The sequence below is a fragment of the Melopsittacus undulatus genome, chromosome 2 (assembly GCF_012275295.1).
Source record: "Melopsittacus undulatus isolate bMelUnd1 chromosome 2, bMelUnd1.mat.Z, whole genome shotgun sequence".
NCBI lineage: Eukaryota > Metazoa > Chordata > Aves > Psittaciformes > Psittaculidae > Melopsittacus > Melopsittacus undulatus.
In genome coordinates, this window is record NC_047528.1 from 94,926,916 (window position 1) to 94,951,002 (window position 24,087).

General features: G+C 36.2%; 1 protein-coding gene across 1 annotated transcript; it reads right to left on the reverse strand.

Moving 5' to 3' along the window:
• Nucleotides 1-103: 103 nt before the first annotated feature.
• BACH1 (BTB domain and CNC homolog 1) lies at nt 104-22,228 on the reverse strand. Its single transcript, XM_005151643.3, has 5 exons — nt 22,101-22,228; nt 13,424-13,724; nt 8,833-10,221; nt 6,945-7,151; nt 104-3,439 (listed from the first exon to the last, which is right to left on the reverse strand). The coding sequence occupies exons 2-5, from the start codon at nt 13,661-13,663 to the stop codon at nt 2,978-2,980; spliced, it is 2,298 nt and encodes a 765-aa protein (XP_005151700.2). The 5' UTR covers nt 13,664-13,724; nt 22,101-22,228; the 3' UTR covers nt 104-2,977.
• Nucleotides 22,229-24,087: the final 1,859 nt, after the last annotated feature.

A 24,087-nucleotide genomic window follows, 5' to 3' on the forward strand; every position in this document is an offset into this window, starting at 1 on the left:
TAAACTACTTTTCAAAAATGTTTTAGTAGTACTACGTAAGTGAATAATGCACCAGTAAGGATTCTCATTGTAAAAGATTTGTACAAAAAAAGAAAAGCCTTTGTAGAAAGGATAGTGGTTTTTATTGCAGTCTTAGAAAATACGAATTATGAAAGATACAAAATCAACTGTTGTAATTATCAGTTTATTTTACAATCTGTATGCCATCATACTCTTATGGCTTTAAGATAGTCTGTCCAAAGTATTTAAAACATGCTTTAACAAAGTATTTTACGATTTCAATATTGAGTATTTCTTTACTGAAAGAAAAAAAAAACACCTCTAAAACATTTACCTGAGAATTCTGTATCATAAAATTGTCATTCTTAACTTTTGCAAGTTGATGATATAGGCGATAGACGTCAACATGCAACTTGTAGGTCTACTCAAATAAATATTTTTAAAATTATTTAGATGCAGCTGGTTAGGCAAAAACCTACCCTCAAACTTCATCAGGTTCTTCATAGGTTTAAAAACATGACATGAATTTTATCACATGTCAATGACAGCCATGATTTCTGCACTGGAAGTCTTGCACTGTTTGCGGGCTGGAATTCAGACCCTGGCTGATCACCAGACTGGAGCAGTGGAGAACAACTGGACATTCTGGCCTCTGAATTCGGTAATCACTGACTTTGTTTTCCAACATCCATAGCCAAGTGTGGCAGGGGCTTGGGCTACTGGATACATTCCAGTTGCCAGCCAGTCATACTCTACATGTATGCTCCACCCCTTTATAACAAACATTTAACCCAAGTAATTCCATTTCAGAGTATGCATACGATTAGGACAACGCTTTAATGTCATCATCCACGTCATTTCAGACTATCACCAGCTTTAGAAGTGATATTACATATAGACAGTAGAGAGTTTTGGGGACGTTTTTTAATTATTTCTTACTGTTTGCTTTTTAAATAAAATGGAGATTTAGGAATAAAACCCTGTCCAGAGTGGCAGCACAGAGGGAAGCAGGATTAAATTAACCAGACACATACAGACGTTGGAGAAAAAAATCCAGAGCATTTCATGAGTAATACATATATAGAATCAACATACATCAGTGACAGTCATTTAAAAGAATTTCAATCGAATTATCTGAAAATATGTCCAAAGCAGTAGAACTCTCATGATGTCTGCCACAGAGTATTTATTTCTGAATTTCAGTTGCTGCAAGCACTGTGATTTATACAAGCTATGCTCCATTAACATAAAATTTCCCCTTAAAAAAGTAATTATATATTATGAAAATCCGAGGATATCACTAGAGATTTGAATCAGCTTTCAAACCCATAGGTGAGGTAGTGTAGTCACTTGTATTACGTGCTGGTTATGAGAAGTACTGCTGAAATTTGTCAAATTTTTAGTTTTTGCTTTAAATAAGTGGCTTAATAGTCTCATATATTTATTAATGCTATATTACCTATGGGGAGGGAGGGAGAAAACTCTTGCCAAGAACAAGTTTTGTCTCACTGCAAGATAAAGCTGCAAAGCAGTATTTACAACAGTCCTTTGCTTAGTTGCTGCCTACTGTACATGCACACAAAGACAAAAAGCTAATATACATTCTGAGGTAGGAAATAAAGAATTCCACTGGCTTGTACAAGATTCTTCATGTTTTGTAAACCAGCAAAAACAAAGTTTTCTGTGGTGAGGTTCAATACTTATTTCTGATGTGAGAATAACATCTACATAACAAAGTATCATCGGTATACAATACGCATCAACTGCCATGTAAAAATCTAAAAAATGGGGATTATTTTTAGTGAATTCTCCTTTGCAAAGTAATAAAGGAAATCTCTTCAACTCATTTCCTTATTTTTCTTTCCTATATGCTTATACTCATAGCACAAGCCAATGAAAACATACTTCTATGGCTAAACCTGTAGTATCCTGAAGAATAAAATTCTGAAATATATCTTACTGGTCCCAGTGATCAGAAAAAATACATTTGTAACTTATTTTAGGCAATTAGGCACTGAAATAGAATAATTTGGTGCCTGAATACCTTAAGATATATATATATATATATGTGTGTGTATATATATATATAAAATCTGTCCTTAAATTTTCACAATACTTTGATTCCAACTTATCACAAACAGCAGCAAGCTTCAAAGTTCTAGGACAGTAAGTCACAATACAGCAATGAATTTGAACAAGCATATGGATTCAGATGCTCACTAATCAAAGAATTGTATCAGTTGAAAACTTCTGCCTTTCCCAGTATGTTGTTATTCCTCCCACATTGTTTAGAGGAGAAAGCAGTATGCTGCAGCATCTCCGCTGTTCCAGTTGTCTTAACTACATACTTGAGAGCTCAGACAAAAGCATATATTCAATAAAAGCTGTCTCTGGTACTGGGATGGGAACAGCAGGAAGCAATGAGCTGTTCCAGAGCACACTTGCCAGAATCTCCTCATACTGTCATGTTACCCTAACCCATCTACAAAATAAACATTTACAGAGCTATGTATGCTTTGTAAGGTTTGTCTACCAGGGGAAAAAAAAATAAATAAATTCTTAGAGATAAAAATTCCAGGTACAGAAGTCATTGCGCATGAACAGGAGGCTTTTCTTGAGATGCAGAGTCATATTAGGTACTGTGACATAAATCAGAGTGAAGGCTGCCCTATACCTGAATGAAAACTTCCTCACAAATAAAACATTTATGAGAAGTTTATACTTTCCAATGGCTTTCCTGAACTCTCCTTGGCATTACTACACAGAAAAAGCTCCAAGGCTGACACATACAAATTACACTCTAAATTACAGAGACCAAACCTAAAGCTTGCCAAGTAATATAATGACCATGTAAGCGTCAATGTAGTTTCAAAAGATAGTTTCATCTTTTCTTTCACTTAGTAAGTTACTTTGCAATAATGCTCAATCTCATTTTTAGTTGCAATGCTGAGATGCTGGCAGTAGGAAGAGAATATATTCACTCATCTGTAGTGCATTTGTCAGTCATTTGCTGACAGAAGTCTGTGATACCACCACTCTGTCCACACTGTTCCACAAGTGTGGCTTTCTCCACTGTTCTCACAGAAACTGGATGCAGCTCTTGTGCTTGATCGTATGTGGAATCACACACACTTTTCACAATCTGATAACAAGAACTCTGCTCATTTGTAGGTGTAACACCTGAAAGACCATCTGCTAATTCTATACATGCTGGCACTGCAAGCTCACTATCAGATGGAGCTGTTCGTTCCCTCTCCGGGAATAAAAATGAAAGTGGGCAATCTGAGGATGAGTATTTTGCAAGTATCTGTATTTGTTCATGACTCAAGGCCGCTTCCTTACACACCTGCTGGCAAAGTCCAGTCAGATTCTGCTTTGTCTCACCTAGAGTTGACAAAATGAGGTTTCTTTCCTTCAGCAAGTTCTCCTTCTCATTTTGCTGCAAAAAAAAAAACAAACAATTTTTTAGTCTTTAGGTTTATCTTCCTATCAAAGCTAAAACAAAACAAAGAAATCTGGTCTGCTGAAACAGAAGTAATTTGGCAGTCAGAAGGTAAACAGCAACACAAATGCCTATCAAAAGGACAATCTTAACCTCTTGTGAAGCATCATCAACGCAGCTATTCGAAGCATTTTTTCAGACATGATTTTTTCAGTACTTATGCTTGCAGGCATAACAGTGATTTGTAGTTATTGAATAAAATGAAACCTGGCTTCAATTATTATAAATATTCCTGAAACACTAATTCTACAGGGTAACACATTGAAACTATTACCACAGGGTCTACAAAATATTAAGCAGAGCAGCCTTCATGTATACTTATATTTTAAAAGTTAAAAATTAGAAAAACAGACATTACATTTTCGTTATTGATACAATGCTCCTAGATGAAAATAAATTCAAGACGTGCCATGTCTACTGTAGAACAAACAATGGAGTTACAAGAAGTTTCTAAAGTGAACAGAAAACAGAGGAAAGAAAGAAACAGAGCACACTAAAATTGTAAACAAAATATTATCTCTGGAAATGCAGCAATTCAGTTTGATTCAAAGCCCCAACAAGAACACTGGAAATTAAAAAATTTAGAGTGACAGAGGAGTGACAGATCAGTGAACTTAAGAGACAAGAACAGAGGTGCCAGTAAGGGAGTAACATACTACTGCAACAGGAAAATCCCAGCTGAATGATCAAGTTTTATTTATACAGCCAAAATGCTTAGGAGTGGCAGACACCTCTCAGACATGAAACAGACTGTCCTAACTCTGAAGAGCTTACACTCTAGCTACAGGATGCTAAAGGATTTTCCATACACAGGGCAGCAAAAGGGATGGCAATTCACTAATGAGTATCAAGTAAAAAAGGTAGCATTCACTAAAAATTGGCTTGTTGGGGGTTTTTTGTTGTTGTTTTTTGTTTGTTTTGGAGGGGTTTTGTGTGGTGTTGTTTCTTTTTTTTGCTTCACTGTCACATGTTTTTCTGAGACTTCTGACACAAATGGCTGAAGATGACAGGACATTAATAACTGGGAGGTCTAACGATGGAAACAAGCAACATCTGGAACAAAGGAAAAAAGGAAAATAAGGAAATGGCAAAGAAGGACAGGAAGCAAGCAAGACTATAATGAAGCACCTGCAAGAAAAGGACAAAACCAAAACTGTGCCATGACACACACATCCTATAACTGATTAATTAAGAGAAAAGGCAGAGGTCTGAAGTCACACAAAGCTTAAATTTCTTTAAAACTACATAAAACAGACTGTGTGTTACCCCTGCTGCCACATCAATTCACTCTTAGAAAGTTTTATTATTTTTAAACCTCCTCACGTCTCCTTTTACAGAGGAAAGTCATACTGCAACCCCTACAACTTTTTTGAAAGAACTGATGAACGTTCAGTGGCATTTTGCACGAGAAGCAGTTGTTGCCAGTCCTTTTTGCCCGAAATCATTAGAAAGAGTGCTTTGCTAATAAACTTCAGCTTGTCAGCATATCGGGAACAGCTGTTGCCACATCTAATCTGAAATCACTTTATGTACATTTTGGGTAGGTAGAGGCACTCAACCATGTATTAGAGACAGACATAATTATGTGCACTGCTGTTTAACACAAACTTCAACATCCAGAAATAGTTATTACAGCATTTACACTGTATTTATTACAATTCTATGTTCCCATCTGAAGTTGTTGACAGACTGATACATTTAAATGCTACTGTTTTATTTTAACAGCATTATACTAACATTGCAAAGTAATAGCAGCTAATTTTGAGGAAATAATGAAACTGAGAGCTCTTATTCTTGGGGTGAGGAATGTATTTAGTTCACACACTTCCTCTCCCTGATACAGTATATATAACAAGATCTCAACTGCAATTCTTGGATCACAGCTTATTGTATGTCACTCACTGACACATCCTCCTCCTGAGCTACAGAATCTTCAGAGAGATAGTGCTTCTTGAGCCCAGTTCTCCTTTGCCCTGTTCCCCCTCACATATACCCTAATTTTAAAGCTCTGAAGTGAGAAAGTACAAGGAATGTGAATATACACAGGTGCTCTGAAAGAGCTGTTACTAACAAGCAAACACCTCCTTCAGTGGCCCACACGTATTCTCAAATACGGAACATTGGTGAACAAGAACACATAGATTCACCTCCAAGATCAATAAGACCATAAGGGGGTCAAATACTACATTATCAGTAGAGATCAAGAGAAATGACCAAACTTAATTCTCCTAGGAAAGTTAGATTCAGTACAAAGCAGCATTCCCCTTCAATACAAATAGAGCTTAACATACAACTTTCAATTTTACAGAATCAGTGGAGTGGGGATGTACCTCTGCAGGTCCATAGTTCAACATCCTTCTGAAAATAGTCTCTTCTGGGTATGACCAAGCTCAGGCTCTGCTCAGCTGTATCACTTAAACCTCCAAGGACAACCTATGTGGGGAACCTGCTCAATTACCTCCTTGCCCCCACTGGAAAAAAGTGCTTGCTCTCATTTTAATTTATGACAATGTATCCTGTTCTGCTGTGAAGTACTACCCCTGGGAAGCCAAAGATATTACACTCCCCTATGGCTAAATGATCTTGAGGAATTCCCCATAGATATGTGCAGGTAGCTATCAAGTCTCCCCACAACCATTTCCTCTCCAGGCAAAAGCTCCATTTCCTCTGCCCCTCACTACAGAAGTACTCCAAAGCCAACCACCCTGGTAGCTTTCTCCTAACCTTGTTCCAGTTTGCCAAAGTACTTCTGGCACTGGGAGGGTTCAAAACTGGGCACAAGATTCAGTCTTACATATTTATCCTTTTATTGCCTCTTAAGAACAAGAAATTACATTAACATATGGTTGCAGAGAAATCTGGATGCATTAATGCCTCAGCTCCAAACTTGATACAACTGCTAAAAAGGCAAGTGGCTTCCTGAGTTCTACTATATCTTCTGTCCTTCTGCAAGGGTCTTACTTTTAAGATTTATGACTCAGGAAACAGTTCACCAGCCCAGGTTGATATGCTACAAGAACAATACTTACACAACTAACAGTGGCGTAACTGTAAACCTGATCATGAGCAATATCATGAGCTGAAGCACAAAACAAGGGAGGGGAAAGAGAAAGAAAAAAAACCCAGAAGGATGACAGGATGATGGGAATTACTCTGTACAATTAAGCTCAATGCTGATGGCCTTCAGAAACACCATTCACCAAAAACTGTACTGTGATGCACTTTTAGTTGAATGGAAACAAGTCCACAGAAGGAAAGACATGTACTTTAAGGCACTAGAACTGCTATCAGGAAGATGTCTGTTACCATTCAGGACTGACAAAATCTTCTAAACTTGAGTGGAAAAAGTAGTAAATGACATCGCTCTCAAAATCCTGCCAGATATCCAGCCAAGATGTTCAGAGAAAGACTCAAGTCAACAGCAATGAACTTTTATACATACCAGTTTTTCAATTTCAGATTCGAGATTTTGTATGCAGTCAAGTTTTCTTTTACGACATCGCTGTGCTGCAATTCTATTTTTACTTCGTCTTCGGATATCATGAATACAGTCCAATTGTTCAGGAGTTAACTTATGCATTTTCAGAAATGACTGAAAGTCATTTCTGGAAAGCGAGATAATCCTTTGCGCATTAAATGGCAGTTTTACCTAGAACGCAAGATGCAGTTGTAAATCAAAGGTGAAATTGATACACACAAACAGGACAATTCAAGTTTTCATTTTAAGCATTCTTTACCACATAAACCTAACTTCCAAAATTCAGAAATAAAAGCAAGCTAATGGAGACATCAGGTGAGGTGGATAAAACAAAGAGGTTTCAACTGGATGAGTTCAAGCACAGGTGAAACAGAGTACTTCATACAATTATATTAGATTCTCAAAGCATATTCCAAGTAGGATGAAATCTATATGTGCACCAAGTGATCAGTTGATAAGACTCTAGGAAAATAAGTTATGGTTAGGTGGTGCACAAAACAAGTGTGAAGAATCACTAATAAAGTCTAGAGTTTCCCCTAAGCTGCTATAAAAACTGCATTCCTACATGCATTTCCCAGAATTACACTGTTTCAGGTGAGACAAGGGCATATACCTCTAATTTTGTGTAGGAAAAGCTCACCTGTAATGTGCATTTACTTAAAATAGACATTATAATATTTGTCTTGTATTCTCATGCTGGAGAAGAGAGAGAACCAGACTTTTGCCACTGTCTGTACACCTGATCAACAGAGGCAGGAGCTTCTGAAGCAGATATAGATCATGAAGTCCTGATTAATACTGAAAAACATCTTTACCTTTACAAAATAATTGCCATGTTATGAAGTGTCCAACTTAAGACTTTATTTTAATCCTTACATTTGAGTATACTACGTAGCAAAGTATATTACCTTGCTGCAGTCAAAGATCTGAATTTAGTTTAAAAAGCAAACCTTTCTGTGTTTGGCTGCTCCAGTGATTAACAAGACAAAAAAATTACAGTACTGCTCTCAGCAGCAATGCCATCTACATCTTCGTAATGTAAAGACAAGGAATGCATCTAATAAATTCCTGCCTTCTGTTTAAGGCCTAGCATTTTGAAAAGAAAATAAAAAACCTAGTGCTTTACAAACAACTGAATTTTCATGATCCACCATACAGAGAATTACACTGCAATTCTACAGTTTCAAGAACTGCGACAGAAATAATTCTAGGTATATAGTAAGATCTTTTTACTTATGTATGGCACCTAAAACACTACCAAAGCAAAGATATAAAGGAAAGTATTAAATAATTTCTGCAGTTGGAAGAACAAATATAACCTCAGTTTTAGAGAAAGCAATACTATTAAAGCACACAGCTACTGAATCCAGCTTGAAAACTTCATTTTCATTTCACAGTAAATATGAAGTATCATTTATCACCCAACTTCTCCCCACAACTCAGGATAAGCCCAAGAAAACTGTTAAGTTTCTATAAAACAAAGTTTCAAGAAATTTACAGATTAACTGAAGTAGACAAAAGGAAAAAATAAATCTAATAAAGAATCCCATGCCTTGGTTTAAGTCTTGCAACCTTTTCCAATAAAGCTGCTCCAGAGAAATATCTGAAATATCTGAATGTTAGATCTAGCATTAAGCACCTACCACTTCGATATCCTACCAAAAAATACCTCGTAAGTCTCCCTAAATGAACAGTGATCTTTCATATAAATCTTTGGATGGTTAAAGTTTCATTTCACACTTTTAAAACAACAAATTACCAAAACAAGCAACAAAACATGAAGCTCAGAATTAGGCTTTTGAATAGGGCCTTAAGAGACAGGGAAGCAAAGGATACAACCGGATATTCTTACCTCACATTCTTGTTCTCTTGCTGAACAGGATTCACTGTCTCCCTCAGTGTCAGTTTCCGAATCCTCTCCCAAACTTATCACGTAATTGTAGGGACACTGGTCTTGTTGCTGTCCCTGTACACAGTCTGCACTGCTTATTTCAGAACTGTTAGAACATCCTTCAGTACTAAGGTTGCTTATAAAGGGGCAGTTGACAGAATTTAATGTTGTAAAAGTTCGTTGAGAGCAAGGTTCAGGGCTTTCACTGATCCTGATACCCAGCCATGGACACTCTGTTTTTTTCCCTGAATATGCTGGCTCCAAGCTCTCTTGTGGAGCTGCAGGTGGTAAATGTATTTGACAGGCTTCTGTGCTATAAATATCACTCCAAAATCCTTTTGCTAGGTGTTCTGCTACCTCTCTCTCCACACTGCTTCGATCACCAGCTGACGTAATGTTAGTGGCTTCCCTAGGGCACAAATCAACTTTTGCAGGCGTGTCATCTTGACTTTCGATTTTGTCATTCCCAACTCTAGTACCTAATACAGTTTTATCAGCCAAGACTGTGTTTTGCATACTACTGATATTCAAGTTACCATATTGCTCACAAGTATGTAAAAAAGATGCAGAATTGAGTCCATGAGGTGCAGTAGAGTTCTGGGGGGGAGCAGCAAGATCCATTTTCTCCACGGGACATGATACAATCTGAGTCACAGAATCTCTCTTTGGCTCTTCCTTTTTCTCAATGCCTTCCTCTCCTTCTTCCATTTTTACCTGAGTCTCTTCACATTTTGAGACCAGCTGCATAGGTACACACTCCTGAGCTTTTTGTATGCCATCATTATCAGATATTTCCTTCTCAAGTAAAGTAGCAGTTGGCAGCATCTGAATGTCTTTAACACTGGAACTGGACTCTGAAGCATGAACTTTGTCATTTCCAAATGCTTTCTGGAATTTCCTATACTTTGGGCACTGGGAAGATGAGCTGGAAACACTACCCCTTTCTAACTGCACAGGATCACACACTTGATTTGCATTATCTTGGAGAGCCGGTGATGATTTAGCATTTTCATCATCTTTACAGAACTTTGTATCAGGAGTTTGAAAATAATCTTTTTCTAAAAGTTCTTCTGCTTCATCATCTATTTCTAGGTCTCCATCATCCACATTGGCAATCTTAGGGTTTGCTTTCTGACAACGCTGTGTACAACACTTCTTCCTAGGATATTCCTGCTGATCCAACTTGAAGTCCAAAAATTTGAATTTGAGAAACTGAAAACAAGACTCTTCAATGTTGCGTACACCCAAAAATTCAGCACATTTGCAAACTTCCGACACATTGTCTTTATTTAAAATAAGTTTAGATGTGTATGCAAACTGAAGCAAAGGACTAAATCCTTTAAGTGTTACCTATTAAAAAAAAAAAAGGAAATATTAATATGGCAGATATGGGTTTAATAAAGAAACACAGAGAACCCAGATTTACCTGTGAGTAGAATGTATGAACAGGACATTACAACACAGAAGCAGTAGATTTGTCCTCCACAGAGAAAACCTGGCCATGCTCATTCTGAATCAAATCTTCTGATACAATATTATCCTGTATATTTTGTTCACTGTGCTCACTTTTCTTCACTGTGATCAATCTCTTAACAAAATGTTCTGAAAATACCGTACTAACAATTGAAAATATTACACTGTACACTGGAAACCAGTAACTTTACAGAGATATCTTTCAAACTCAAGCTGTACATGAATTTCCCTAGAGTAAGATCCAAACGCTGCTGGTATTAACTAGTTCCTTTAAAGAGAAGTTACTGTTATTTGCTCAGTCTTATGCATCGTTGATATAAAAAAAAGTTTAAAAAAATCCAGAATTTGACCACACATGGTTTATTACTATAACTACCTACTCCTTTCTTCCTCCCACAGATGAGAAGAACTGTATCCAAAACTGTACACCAAAACCAATTATTCTCCATTTAAAGTCTCTTTGGAGTAGGTAGTTTTAATTCAACATTTCCATCTGCAGAGCAGTTGTCTAAGAGGGAACTCAGATAAAAACTGTATCATTACAAACTAAACAAGATCATCATCTGTGCATAATGAAATTACTAAGGACTCAGTCAGAAAGCAGTGAACAGACCAACAAATTACAAATTGCATGACACTTCTTTTAGTCTTTCTCTGCAAGTGAAAGATAAACAGTATGTTCACTATTACTACTCAAGCTCACATTCTGCTGCCCTCCACTAAAATGAACAGGATTTTATGATGAAGTGCTATATTAAATGCATTAGTTATGCTGAGTCCCTCTGCCAGCAAGATAATATACTACACACGCAATTTAATTTGGGAATCTGAGGGCTTGTTTTGTTTGGGTTTTTAGTGGTTGTTTGGGTTTTTTTTTTTTTACAGAGCACATAACACATGAAAGGAAGTTGAAGAGATCTGCACAGAGACAGTTCAGCAAAACTGGTTGTAAACCCTTATGACCGATCTAAAGATTTCTTAAAATAGCACTGAAATATGCTGTGGAGAGAAAACTACCGATTACAATACCACATTAATTCATCCTTAATAATGTGGGGAAGTAAAGTGTAGCTGGCTATCCTCAAACAAGACAGAACACTAGAAAGACTCTTTGTCTGAGTGACCTAGTAAATGCTTTGGGTGATTAAAAAGGTTTAAATAAAAAAAAAAAAAAGAAAAAAAATCAAGTCAATCTATGTGATCAGAATTTGCTTCTCTTAAATATGCAGTTTATGAAACTGACTCATTTCAAAATATCTAGCAGTTCCCAAAAGAGAAGCTCAAGTTGCTGAGTCTTAAAATGCTCGCAGATCAAGTGATTAAAAGATGAGATTCACTGTTAGTAGTTTTGCCTGTTGCTTCAGTAGATTCAGTTCTTGCCTCAGTAATACTAAGTTACATTAAAAGTCCTCTTAAGTCTACATTGTAGTAAATATCAGGTTGATTATGTTCTTCCATTTTCTGTGCAAACACTGGTCCCTTCTAATTCAGGTTTATGTCATGGGTTCATTATAACACTATTGCTTTGCGCTAGAGATTATTTTTCTCCTCTGCAACTTTGATGCATGTCCCTTATTCTTCAAATATCCTATATTTTCCATCATCCCAAAGTAAAGTTCTTTTCAACATCATTAGTTTTACACATCACTAGCTCCCCTATTCTACTCCAAATCATGGCTTTGTTTCCCCAGCATCCTACTTCCCTTCCACATCAGCTTCCATCTTTTTATCTGAGACACATTCAGGCTATCAACATATTAAGCCACTAGGAAATAAAAAATAAGAAAAAAAATAACACAAAGTTAAGACAGTTAAGTAAAAAAGTGACATAGCAGTATTATGTTGTAATATAATTTTGTAATATTCATTGATCAATAGCAAAGACCACTAAAGTTCTTTAAAAAGACCACTTAAACCCTTTTAGTTTTCAGTTTTCCCTAAAATCAGAAAGGATTGTGGTAACAAAGAATCCTTGTGCTTATCTCAGTATGCTACAAGAACAGTGAGATAGCTACCTGACTGAAGTACAGGCTTTCTGAACACATCATCTGCATCAGTACTCAACTCAGTCTTGTATATGAGCAAGTCTATAATGTAATCTCCGGTGTCAGCAAAAACATTGATTGATGTGCACCTTTTCTCCAACAATTTGCATGTTATTTCTCACCACCAAAGCTAATAACCATAAACTACCTCCCAGAAAGCCATTATTTAATATTTGACTCTTTGGGTTGTGCTCAACAACAGCAATAACCACAGTACTTTGAGGCTCTTAACTTTCCATCTACATGCATAGCATTTCATACAAAAATCCAGCCACTTGCCTCATGCTTCTTATACCTCAACTAAAGGCCAACCTGAATCTTTAAACAACTTGGATGCTCCAGATATAATAAATTTTCCGTCCTACAGATGTCAGTTTCTGCCTCATTACCAATGAATGCCTGTAAACCCAATCTGATTTAAGAATAAATATTTTAGGAATAAAAAAAAAAGTAATTGGGATATATTTTTTCAGTTTTTAAAGTAATAAAATAGTAAAAATAAATAAATTAAGCTGATAATGATCAGTGTGTAAAAAGGATGGGGTACAGAGCAGAAGGAAACTGTTAACAGTAAGCAAGGCATATATATTGTTTTACTTAAATATACCAAACCAAATTTTAATGATAGTGATTTCAAGATATTACTATCATAAGCTTTATTACTCTAAAAGTATTCTCTTTTCATACAAGACTAGTTCTACAATACCTCTTTACCATTTAATGATTGTTTTTTGACAAACATGCTTTGAAGCAGGTGCAATTTTAAAAGTAACAGATACTTAACTGAAAATGTCTCTCCTATACATTCCCCAACACTTCACTAATTCACTTATCTTCAGTCTGGGATATACACTGTGATCTCTCTAATCTTCACTTCAGTCAACAGCAGCTTTACAACTTAGAAATTCATTCCCTTCAGTTCTTAAATCCCTTGCCTTAACTTTTAAGTTAAGCACCAGCCTATTGTAAAACAGAACTGAACAAAACAGATTAGAAGCACTGGCAGGTAAAACAGAGAAGGGCATGACACTCACCTCTTCTGGCAAAGTAATGATAAGATCAGCATCCACTTGGCCCACAATTCTTGAAAGGAAGTAACTGCTGCAAGCTGCAAGCACAGCTTTGTGAGCCCGAAATCGCTGATCTTCCACTAAAATAGTAACATCACAAAGAATATCTTGCTTTCGCTGATCATCAAGACTGAGAAGTACATTGGTACTGTGTACTGAAGATTCATATGCAAAAACCACACTATTCTTCTCACTTAGCGACATTCTGTATCACAAATGGTAGTGTGAGTCTCAGTGGAAAGCATGCTTCTTCTGTTCTTCAAATCTGGAGGAAGAAAAAAAGTTGTACACATGAAAGTCACATCCAACAAGAACCTAATGATACTAAAACACTATAAGCAAACTGTTAAACATATATTGTCTGTTCTAATTCTTTTCAAAATTAATATTAATACTTAATTCCCTATATGTTAATACATAAATACATGCTTATGAGCATTTGAAATACCCAAACCTTAATAAGTGCATCTTAAACTATTGCCTTTTGGACCAAAAAAGGGAACAGTATTTCATGTGACTTCAGTGACACAGAACAGATTTTTCCTCAGCAAGTGATTCAGAGTTCTAACTTTACTGTAACACATACAAAAAAAAAAAATCTAAGCTTTAATTTAGTTATCAGGATATTGACTTCAACACTATGAAAACAGAAATAGAACATAGATCCATTAAGCCAAAATTCACCAAAATGCTATGTAAGCTTCTTCTGTTTATTGATTCACCTAGCACAGACTAAAATATCTGTGTTCAATCTTCTTTCAAAAGCAGTTAGCCTGCTAAACCAATCAGGCATCAGTAAAATACTCATTTTCTCTCTGGTAAGTTGGTGTTTTGTTTTGGTTTTAAAGCAGATTAGTTCTCCTATTTTCCACCTGCCTTAATTCTCTAAGGCCACCTTCCTTCCCCCCTCCCCCACTCATGACTATTTACCTGTTATGACTGTTACAAGTTTGCTTTCCTAATGGATCACTATGATTCAGACCACCTGGCAATGGAATCCTTTTTGTAATAAAGCATCAAATTACTGAAGTAACAGCATTTATTGGATAATAAACAACAGTAAAAGTTATATATGATGTTAGTAACTTTGAAATAAGCTCATACATAACTGTTCTACAGCTATTCCTGAACTTAGTATTTGAAGAAGGATGGGGGGAAAAAAAAAAGCCAGCAAACCTAGGGAGTAATAAGCCCTCCTAGAGAGGGCTGAGTTCAACAGCATTTCCAAGTCTGATCTTTACACTGTATTTTCTAAAATTCCTATTTTCTTTGGATTCAGCCTTTCTTCCAGTTAAAAGAAAAAGAAAAAAGCCTAATAAAAGTGTCCTCACATCCAAAGCTCAATGAAGAAACCACATAATCAGATTTGGAACTGTCTGAAAGGAAAAATATATTACTATGAAAAATGTTACCTTAAACCAAGCATTTGGATTACAATGGACTATTCTACCCAGGAGTTACTGTAACTAGAGACAGTTGCTGACAGTCACTTCAGCTGACACAGGACTACTCAATCACTACATTGCTCAACAGTGGTTGTTATGATATGCCAGCTCCCAACAACAATAAAACCTTAGCCAGTGTAAATCTTCAGTTTTTAAATATGGGAAACTTTCACAACATGGGAAGGGAGGGGGCATGGCCATTTTAAAACCGTGGTTAAAAAAAACAACTACCCTGCCAGCTATACTCCTCATTACTCACTGAAGGTATGTTCATGGCACACAGGCATTTTTAGTCATCTTTTGCACAGAAAGAGAGAAGACAAAGATCCACATTTCCAGTGAAGTAGTAGCATGGTACCAGTCTGGACTCAGGTAAAATGCAGAGCATCAGCATTATTTGCCATTCCCACTTCCTCATAGAACACAGTACTTTCAACCTCACAGTCACCTTTGTCAACCTACAGATCATAACTTGGCAAAGACAAAGAAAGCAAGTCTGTTTCAGGGCATTTGTTTAAATATACAAGTTATTTTAATTAAAGTTCTGAGGGGAATGAAAAGAGAAAAAAAAAAGTACACAAATCAGGTTTCTCCCCACTAAGCGATAGCTATACTCATGCACTGTTAACCCTGAAAGGCTTATTTTTGGAAACAAAAAAACAATTTAAATGTTTTCATATACCCAATGACAAGAGTTGTTTATACAGGAAATATTTAATTTCTAATAATTTTAAATTGGAATTCTGATGTAATTTCCCGTGAGTTATTAATGAAATTCTATTCTTAGAATAGCTTAAAAGTAGTAAGCAGTGGAACATAAATCATGTATCCCTATTTGTTTACTCTATATCCTTAACATATCATATTCCTCGGATATTACAGCACATGCAGTTTAACAAAGTATGATTCTGTATTTGCTACCAAAAGGTTTAAAAACAAACAAACAAAAAAAAAACAAACAAAAAAACCCAAAACAAAACCAAAACATCAAAAAGGAACAAAGGACAAAACATAAGACTAACTCCAGGCCAGCGGGGAGAACAGGGAAGCATTAAAAATAACGCCATATTCTGGGCAAAACTCATGAGGTTGACTACAGTTAAGACAAGTCTTTAAAGGTTCTTTCTTTTTTTAAAGTCCCAAGTCCTCCTAACCCTTAGGTAAAGAACAAATCATACATGCTGCTTTTGGGTTTTCCCTTATAAAATAATCACTTCCAACATCCAATTCAGCTCGTTACACTTTCATAGCATTTAGCATGGAAGGCTAAAAAGAACAGTAGTTTGTTTGTATTTTCATATACATGCACAGATACATATATGCAGAGGACAATCAACCCTTCTTTTCACTTGATCTCCACAGGGCACAAACACGCTTTCAAAGCGGTGCGCAGCCTACCTGAAGCACTGATAGTGAGCTCCCAAAGTTATTGGTGCCAAAAAAAGAAAAAAGCTTTCAACACTGAAACACTGCCTTCTGTTTCTTGAGAAGTGAAAATTAGCATTTAACTTGAGCACAGCTTAACACTTGACTCTGACAGAATACTGTACTTCCCAATGTGAAGATTTCATCAGCTAAATTATGTCCCCACTATATTTAAACAGGATGCAAGTATTTTTGAGGTATCCAAAATATAAAACGTAGCATTTCATGAAGCATTTTAAAATTTAAAAGAAGCTTGAAAAAACAAACACACACACCAAAACCAAACAAAACCAAAAATCTAACTACTGACATACATGGTAAAGAAAGAAAACAAAAGGGAAAGAACCAAAAGTCTGAAAATGCTGGTGAAAACAACAAGCATCAAACAGGAAAGGGAAAACATTACCACTGTAAAAAGCTGTAACACTTCCGAGAAGTGCTAACAGAGGTCAAACTTGTGAATGACTTAATTCTCCTTTCCAGTTATGTAATAAAGGCATGATATACCAGATTTATGATAGCATTTGTCATGTATCAAAAGCGGTGTGACCAGCAGGTCAAAGGAGGTGATCCTGCCCCTCTACTATGCTCTTGTGAGACCCCACTTGGGAGTACTGTGTGCAATTCTGGTGTCCCAAACATAAGAAGGGCATGGTGCTGTTGGAGCAAGTCCAGAGGAGAACCATGAGAATGAAAAGAGGGCTGGAGCACCTCCTGTATGAAGACAGGCTGAGAAAGCTGGGGTTGTTGAGTCTAGAGAAGGCTGTGTGATCTCATAGCAGCCTTCCACTATCTGAAGGAGGCCTACAAGGATGAAGGGGAGGGACTCTTCATCAGGAACTGTAGTGACAGGACAAGAAGAAATGGGTTTAAACTCAAACAGGGGAAGTTCAGGTTAGATATAAGGAAGTTCTTCTCTGTGAGGATGGTGAGGTACTAGAATAGGTTGTCCAAAGAAGAGATGAATGCTCTATCCCTGGCAGTGTTTGAGACCAGGCTGGACAGAGTCTTGGGCAACATGGTCTAATGGCAGGCACCCCTGCCTGTGGCAGGGGGTTTGGAACTAGATGATCTTAAGGTCCTTTTCAACCCAAACCATTCTATGATTCTATGACAGCCAACTAGATTTTCCACAGTGGTGTGAGAACAAAATACAGTTGTTCATACATGGATGTTATACATATCCAGAACAAGATTTACTGTTCTAACAAAGACAAAAAGTACACCTCATCTGGAAACGGCTTAATTTTATTTCTACTTTAACTCTTCCCCCAGAGGAATCAAATTCTTAAAATTAATTTCATAGAACCATAGAAGAAACAACATGAAAGCTCATTAACCACAAATCATTGGTTAGTGGAAGAAACTAGTACTGTCAGTACAAGAGCATTCCTCAAATTCCTCTCACCTGAAATTCTGCACACCAGAAAACCTCACAGTCTTTTCAGGAAGGGAAAAAAAGGAAAAGAAAAAGAGAATATAAACACACATGGTAGTATAAAAACTACACAAAGGAACACCTGCAGGTGAATGAACCAAATTTTGCTCTGAAAACACAAGCAAGCATGCTAGTATGAAGTTTCCATTCTTTATCAGATAGTGATTTTGAGATAAAAAATTCTTTGCTGACAGCAAATTATTTGCTCCTAAATACCAGCTATAAAACTTTATTCTGCTTTATCAAATTAAACTAACTCCTTTTTTTTTTCTTTCTCCCTACTAGCACACAATTCAGTGGGTAAACTATGCCTAACAGTTACTTGTTATCACACCTTCAGTAAATTTAGACATCTGTACTTTTAACTGACCAGATATATGCACCTATTCACTTCCAAAGCACGTATAATGAAAATTAGCACTGCAATGATATTTAGGAAAGGACTACATATCTGTTTAAGTACATAGTGTGGAGATCAGAGCAAGATGACTATCAAGACTAATGATAAATACAGATCTCATCCAACACTTTTTTTTCCTCATGCATTCAAAGTTATTCATTAGCTTATATTATTAACATGGAGGTAACTGAAAAGTATAATAAGCATAAAGTACTGTAGAACTGTAAAAACGACTGCAGGTTTGCTCATCTGATTGCTTACAGTTGGTAGCAATTACTGCTCTTTAACTCCTAGTTGACCACAGAATTAAAGAACTTAGCTGTGATCCAACCCCTTCCCCACAATCTCTGCTTTAAAGAGCAGCTTGGTGCAGATCTTTAGGTAAACCCATTTGATAGTTAAAGAATCATATTTTTCAAAGATTATAATAATTATGAGAGTAGATAAAGCTGTACAGAACTGTTGTTACTAAGTAACAGAAGGAAAATAATAGATAATATTACTTTGGAATAGATAGCATAAGAGTAGGAACATATTACAAGGATAAAACTCATAATAATGTCATGTATTTCTCATCCACATGCATATAAATCTGGCACAAGGTAGATTAACTTTCATGCTCAGTAGCACCATCACAACATGTAAAAGCCTGTACTTGGTATCAGGTGGTCAACAAGATAAGTGTTATGCAAGAGGTGAAGGAAGCTTTGAAGAATCAAGTTGTCACTGAAGCTGACAAAAGCATGCACAAAACCCAGCTTACCTCCATACATTTATGATAGGACAAAAGAACTCTTAATGTTTAAGCAAGTTTCTGAAAATTCTCACAGTTACATAATCCTGGAGTTTTGTATTGTGTTTCACAAACAAAAGAGGTAAATAATTTTACAGAATATATGTAGATATAGAAATAATATATTAGATTTTTTTTAATATGTAATAAAAAAGTAATAAACCCAGTAAATGGCTTTTACAATAGGTCTTCCTAGCAAACCACTCATAAAAGTCACGATTTGACACAGTCCTGCTTTCTCAAGTATTTAATCCTGAGGACTAATTTTCCACATTATATAAAAGGCAGCAAAACACAGTGTGTGTATGCTGACACAGAGCACTCAATATCATCTGCCTTTTCTTGTATTGTTGAGCTCAAACTTCACAACTTGCCACAATGAGTAAGTCCTCTAAGGCTGAAAAAAGCTGATAAACAGAATCCCATTTGAAGGGGAAAGTTATTCAAGTAACCAGAAGCAATAGTAATAAGATGCAGATGTCAAGACAACACTCAAAACCTAAGAGTAATAAAGCAACTATACCACCCATCAGCTCACTGCAAGTATTAAAATCAGCAGCAATTATCCCAAATCATTGCCACTTATCCAGATGCCCACTGGACAACTACCAAAGAATTACATCTTTTTTACAGAGAATTTCTAAACCATGAATGCTCTGTCAGAAATATTTTCTTAATAAACATACAGGACCATAAAAATCAACCAAACTGACTAAATAGATAAAATATGGTTATTCAATGCACTGACTTAATAGTAAGAACTTCTTCAGACTTTAAACAAAAATTTAAACAAAGTATCTTGCATTTTGCATCAATGTTAGAAAATCTCCCAACATGCTACACAGTTTACAACTACATTTCACAATAACTTAGAAAAACATTCACCAATTCTGTATGCTTATAGCTGGTTTACTGTACCACTTGCATCATTCTTTCAGAGAAAACAAAAAGAACAGCTGGAGGTGCCTCTCCCTGCCCATGACAGCTGCCAGGAACTTCACCACAGAGTAACTTAGAAGAGTCAGACAGCTATGTGCCAAATTCAGTGCCCTTTAGTTTATACTCAATCACCACAAAAGCTGAAAATGGCGATATTTCAACATACAAAGGGTTATGCTTTATGGCTAAAGAGATCATTTTGAACATCAGACCAGCTGATGCTAGCAAGATCTGCCGATGGCGCTAGAATAAAACTCACAACTAGTAAGAATGAATGAGTCACAGAAATGAGCTCCATAGGCTCCGAGACTCTTAAGGCATACAGCCACAGAATACTAAAACGGCCCTCAAAACTGAGACACTAGCTTGAGTGCCAATCACTGTCATTTCTACTTCTATTTACATTATGATACACCTGTGATTTATGTACATATTTACCGAAATTTTTTGAACATCTGAATTTGAATGTTTCAAGTGTCCTTAAAACCACTTACATCAGAGCACAGAAATCCATGGAAATCAGTAACAGTCACATCTTTACTATTTAGAAGGTCTGCACTTTCAGGAAAGACATAGCTGATTTTCCAGACTTACAGTTAAACATTTGGCAGTAAATCTAAGGACCTGTAAAAGAAAATCCAGTATCAAATGGTCACTGGGACAGAGTGGGAACCCACACACATTTGGATTCAGTAACGTAACATCCAGACCTAATGACTATCTGTGAAAGACCTGCTGTCAAACAAAACACAGGACTGCATTTTGTTATCAACACCTGTAACATGCTTAATAGCAAGTGCAATAATAAACCCGCACAAATTAAACTGTGGTTCTTCTTCTTCAAGGTCTACTAAGACAACAATGGTACTAGCAAGAGCCAAGCAAAAATAAACATGCTACAGGAGTTGCATCCTATCAAGTGAAGGGCTTTCTTTTAAAGAGTAACAGCCTCTTACTTATTTTCTATCAGCCTACAGATCTATTTTAGCTACTCCTAAAAAGAACTAACCTTTTATTCCTAGTCTCAGCTATCCATTATGCATCTCTACCACCACAATCAACTCAGTCTACACGTGATTTATTCTTTTCTGACCTTCAGCTACCATAGATTTCCTGTAAATGATCAAGCCCAAAAGTTACCCAATTTACTAAAAAAGTAAAGAAAACTCTGTTCCTTAGTCTTTACATAGTGAATAACCATTCACTAACACCATACTAGATATCAGTTCTCTGTAGTAATTACAGCAACTCTTACTTGCGTTCAGTTAAAGTTCTTGAAATATGAGAAAGCAGAGTGAAGATCCCCTTCAGTAGCTACAGAACCCAGGTGAGACACCTTTGCTGTCACTGCTACCTGAGCTGGTTGAACTTGGACATCCAGATGCTAATTCAATAGTGATCACTATCACCATAGAACTAGCAAGATTTATCACCTAGCAGACAATAAAGGTCTGCTCAACTATCACTATGCTTGCAACATATCTATACTCACAGAACACTTCGAATTCCTGCACAAAAAATAAAAGGCATCGTAGACACCCAGAAAATAGCTTGGAGAAAACAAAACTCTGGGTGCTATTCCTGACTCCTACACTGATCTCTTGAGTAACTGCCAGCAGGTCACTTATCTCTGTCAGTTCCCTTAGGGTGGACATTTACTTTGTCTTGTACAAAAATCTGTCATCCACAGATTTAAAGTACAAAGGGACAACTATCATATAGTACTGCTAAAATGAAATGGTTTGAATAAGAGATTGTTTATTCAAAACACAGTGCAAAGGCTTTTTTCTGAAGTTTTATATCTATGTCCTTGCCCCCAGCTACCTCTCCTTATAAGGAAATAAAGTTATGTTACAGATGAATGCCTACAGTGGTTAATAGCTGCTGAATCATGTTATGCTGACAAGGAATGAACAAGCATTTTAGTGTTCGTGTTCATTGTTTTCCCAATCTTTAGTTCAGAAAGACTTGAAAACAAAAAAGTGGTTAAAAATGCAAAAAGAAAGCTTTGCTTCACAAGACCGATGATGCATTCTCCTCTAGAAGGAAGCAGGTCTCCTCTTCAGATGATTAGCACATTCATAATTAGAATTCTAAATTGTATTCTTTATTAAACACCTGGATGATATCGCTCACAGCTTAATTATATAAATGAGCATTTTAGAAATTATTAGGTTGTGTTTCTACAACATAATTCTCACCACAGCATTTGGACTCTTGTCAAGTCACAAGCAAGAATTAAAAAGAATCATGAGAAGTCTGGCAAGTTTTAAGTCTGTGCTCAGTGTTGATTTGTTTTCCAGGTTTTAAGCCTGAATATTCACTTTTTCAATATTTGCAAGTTCTATGAGAACTTGGGGTGCCTTGGGAGGGTGGCGTGTTGAACCCGAGACTCATAGTCATAAGGCTCCAGAAGCTGGTATTTTAAAGAAAAAAAAAAGCAAAGGATTTATACCATGCAATCATAGAAATTTTCCCACAGAGCAGAGGTTTGAACAGTTTCCCTCAAAAGATGATATAAAGCAGTCCATATCAAAGCCAGAAAACAAAACCCAAAAATTACTACTTTGCAGTTCAACATTATTTTACACAACTCTGTTTAGTTTTTGGATCAGGGATAACAATCACATTGTGTGATTTGGTTTGTTTCACTGCTAAAAAATGAAATAGGACTGAAGGGATTTCAAAGACTCCTTTGCAGCAAAATCTCATCACTTATATCCTTCAATTCTGCTGGTACTCAGATAGAGTTCTCTGAGAAGGTAACGACAATGCAAAGACATCCTAAAGGCATAGTTCACCTAAAAAAGCCTCAAAACATCTAACAACAGAAAACCCCCATAAACACAACACCCCAAAACATACTAGGAGAAGCTTTTTTTATATTTCTTTAAAGAAGAACTGGTTTAGCTAAAACATTCACTTGGGGTAAGGGGGTAAACTGACACAACAAAGTATGCACAGCTAACATTTCTGGTCAACACTTGCCTTTACTCAAAGGACAAATATCTGTATTTATAGCTACACATTCTACTCTATACCACAGATAAACAAACACATGAATTATTTTGTTTTAATGACTGTCAGAATCCATTCACAAGTATGTATGTCAAAATATTTACAATTAATACTAAATTAACCATCTGTGGTTCTAATGTATCTTACTCTAACTTAGAAGGATGCAAGAAACAACCTGAAAGAATTGAAAAAGCAAACATATTGGCAAGTCAAAGTAAATACTTTCTGAAAGTGATATTGAATCTTGTTTCTGGTATTAACCTTTTAACTCTGATTTGTTTCCACAACAGTGCTTCACAGTACATGAAACTGAAACAAAATTCCACTAATATTTTAAACATAAATCAGTAACAACTTCAGAAACATTTCTGTGAAAACAGAAAAACATATTTTTTATTTACTTATTTATTAAGAAAGAAAAAAAAAAAAAAGATGCAGAAGACGGACTTCAAATGGTAATTCCAGTAACAACTTCCACCAAATCACACAAAACCATATTTCAGTTTTCCCGATTAGGAAACTGTAGACCATTTTCTATCTGACATAGGATGTTAAAAGACATACACTGACTAGCTAAGCTGTAAATAAGCAGCTTTGGAATGGTACCATATAAAATACTGATACGAAAATAAGTGTAAACCAGGGCAGCAAAAGCTATCTACTCAGTTCTCAAAGTATTAGACAATGGACTAAAACTGGAATCCAAATGAGCACCTACAGACATTATCATGACATTTGAAATTAAATCATTAATAAATAAGTTCTCAACATGATTCTAAAGATTAACTGAATATTCTTTTAAGACACAGGTTCTCATTTAAAGGCATTTTGAGCGACTACCTCTTCCTCTCCAATGTATGTCTAATGATTAAACTCAGTTTATTTGTATTTCACCAATGTTTCTAAAGTCAACTTACCCTTCATAGCATGCTTCCCCCATGCTCCTTTAAAGCTTCAGTAGCTGACCAGTCAGTTGAGCTTTACTGGATAACTCACATTTATACCAAACACTAAGGTTTCCCTTTGTATTACTTGAGAACAAAACTTCTTCCTTTCATCCTTAAAAGGGCTTTAACGGGGGGGGGGGGGGGGGGGGGAGGCATACTGATGAAGATAAAGTTACTGCTGTGATACAAGCTACGATTTGTTAAAGCAAAGTAACTCTCCACA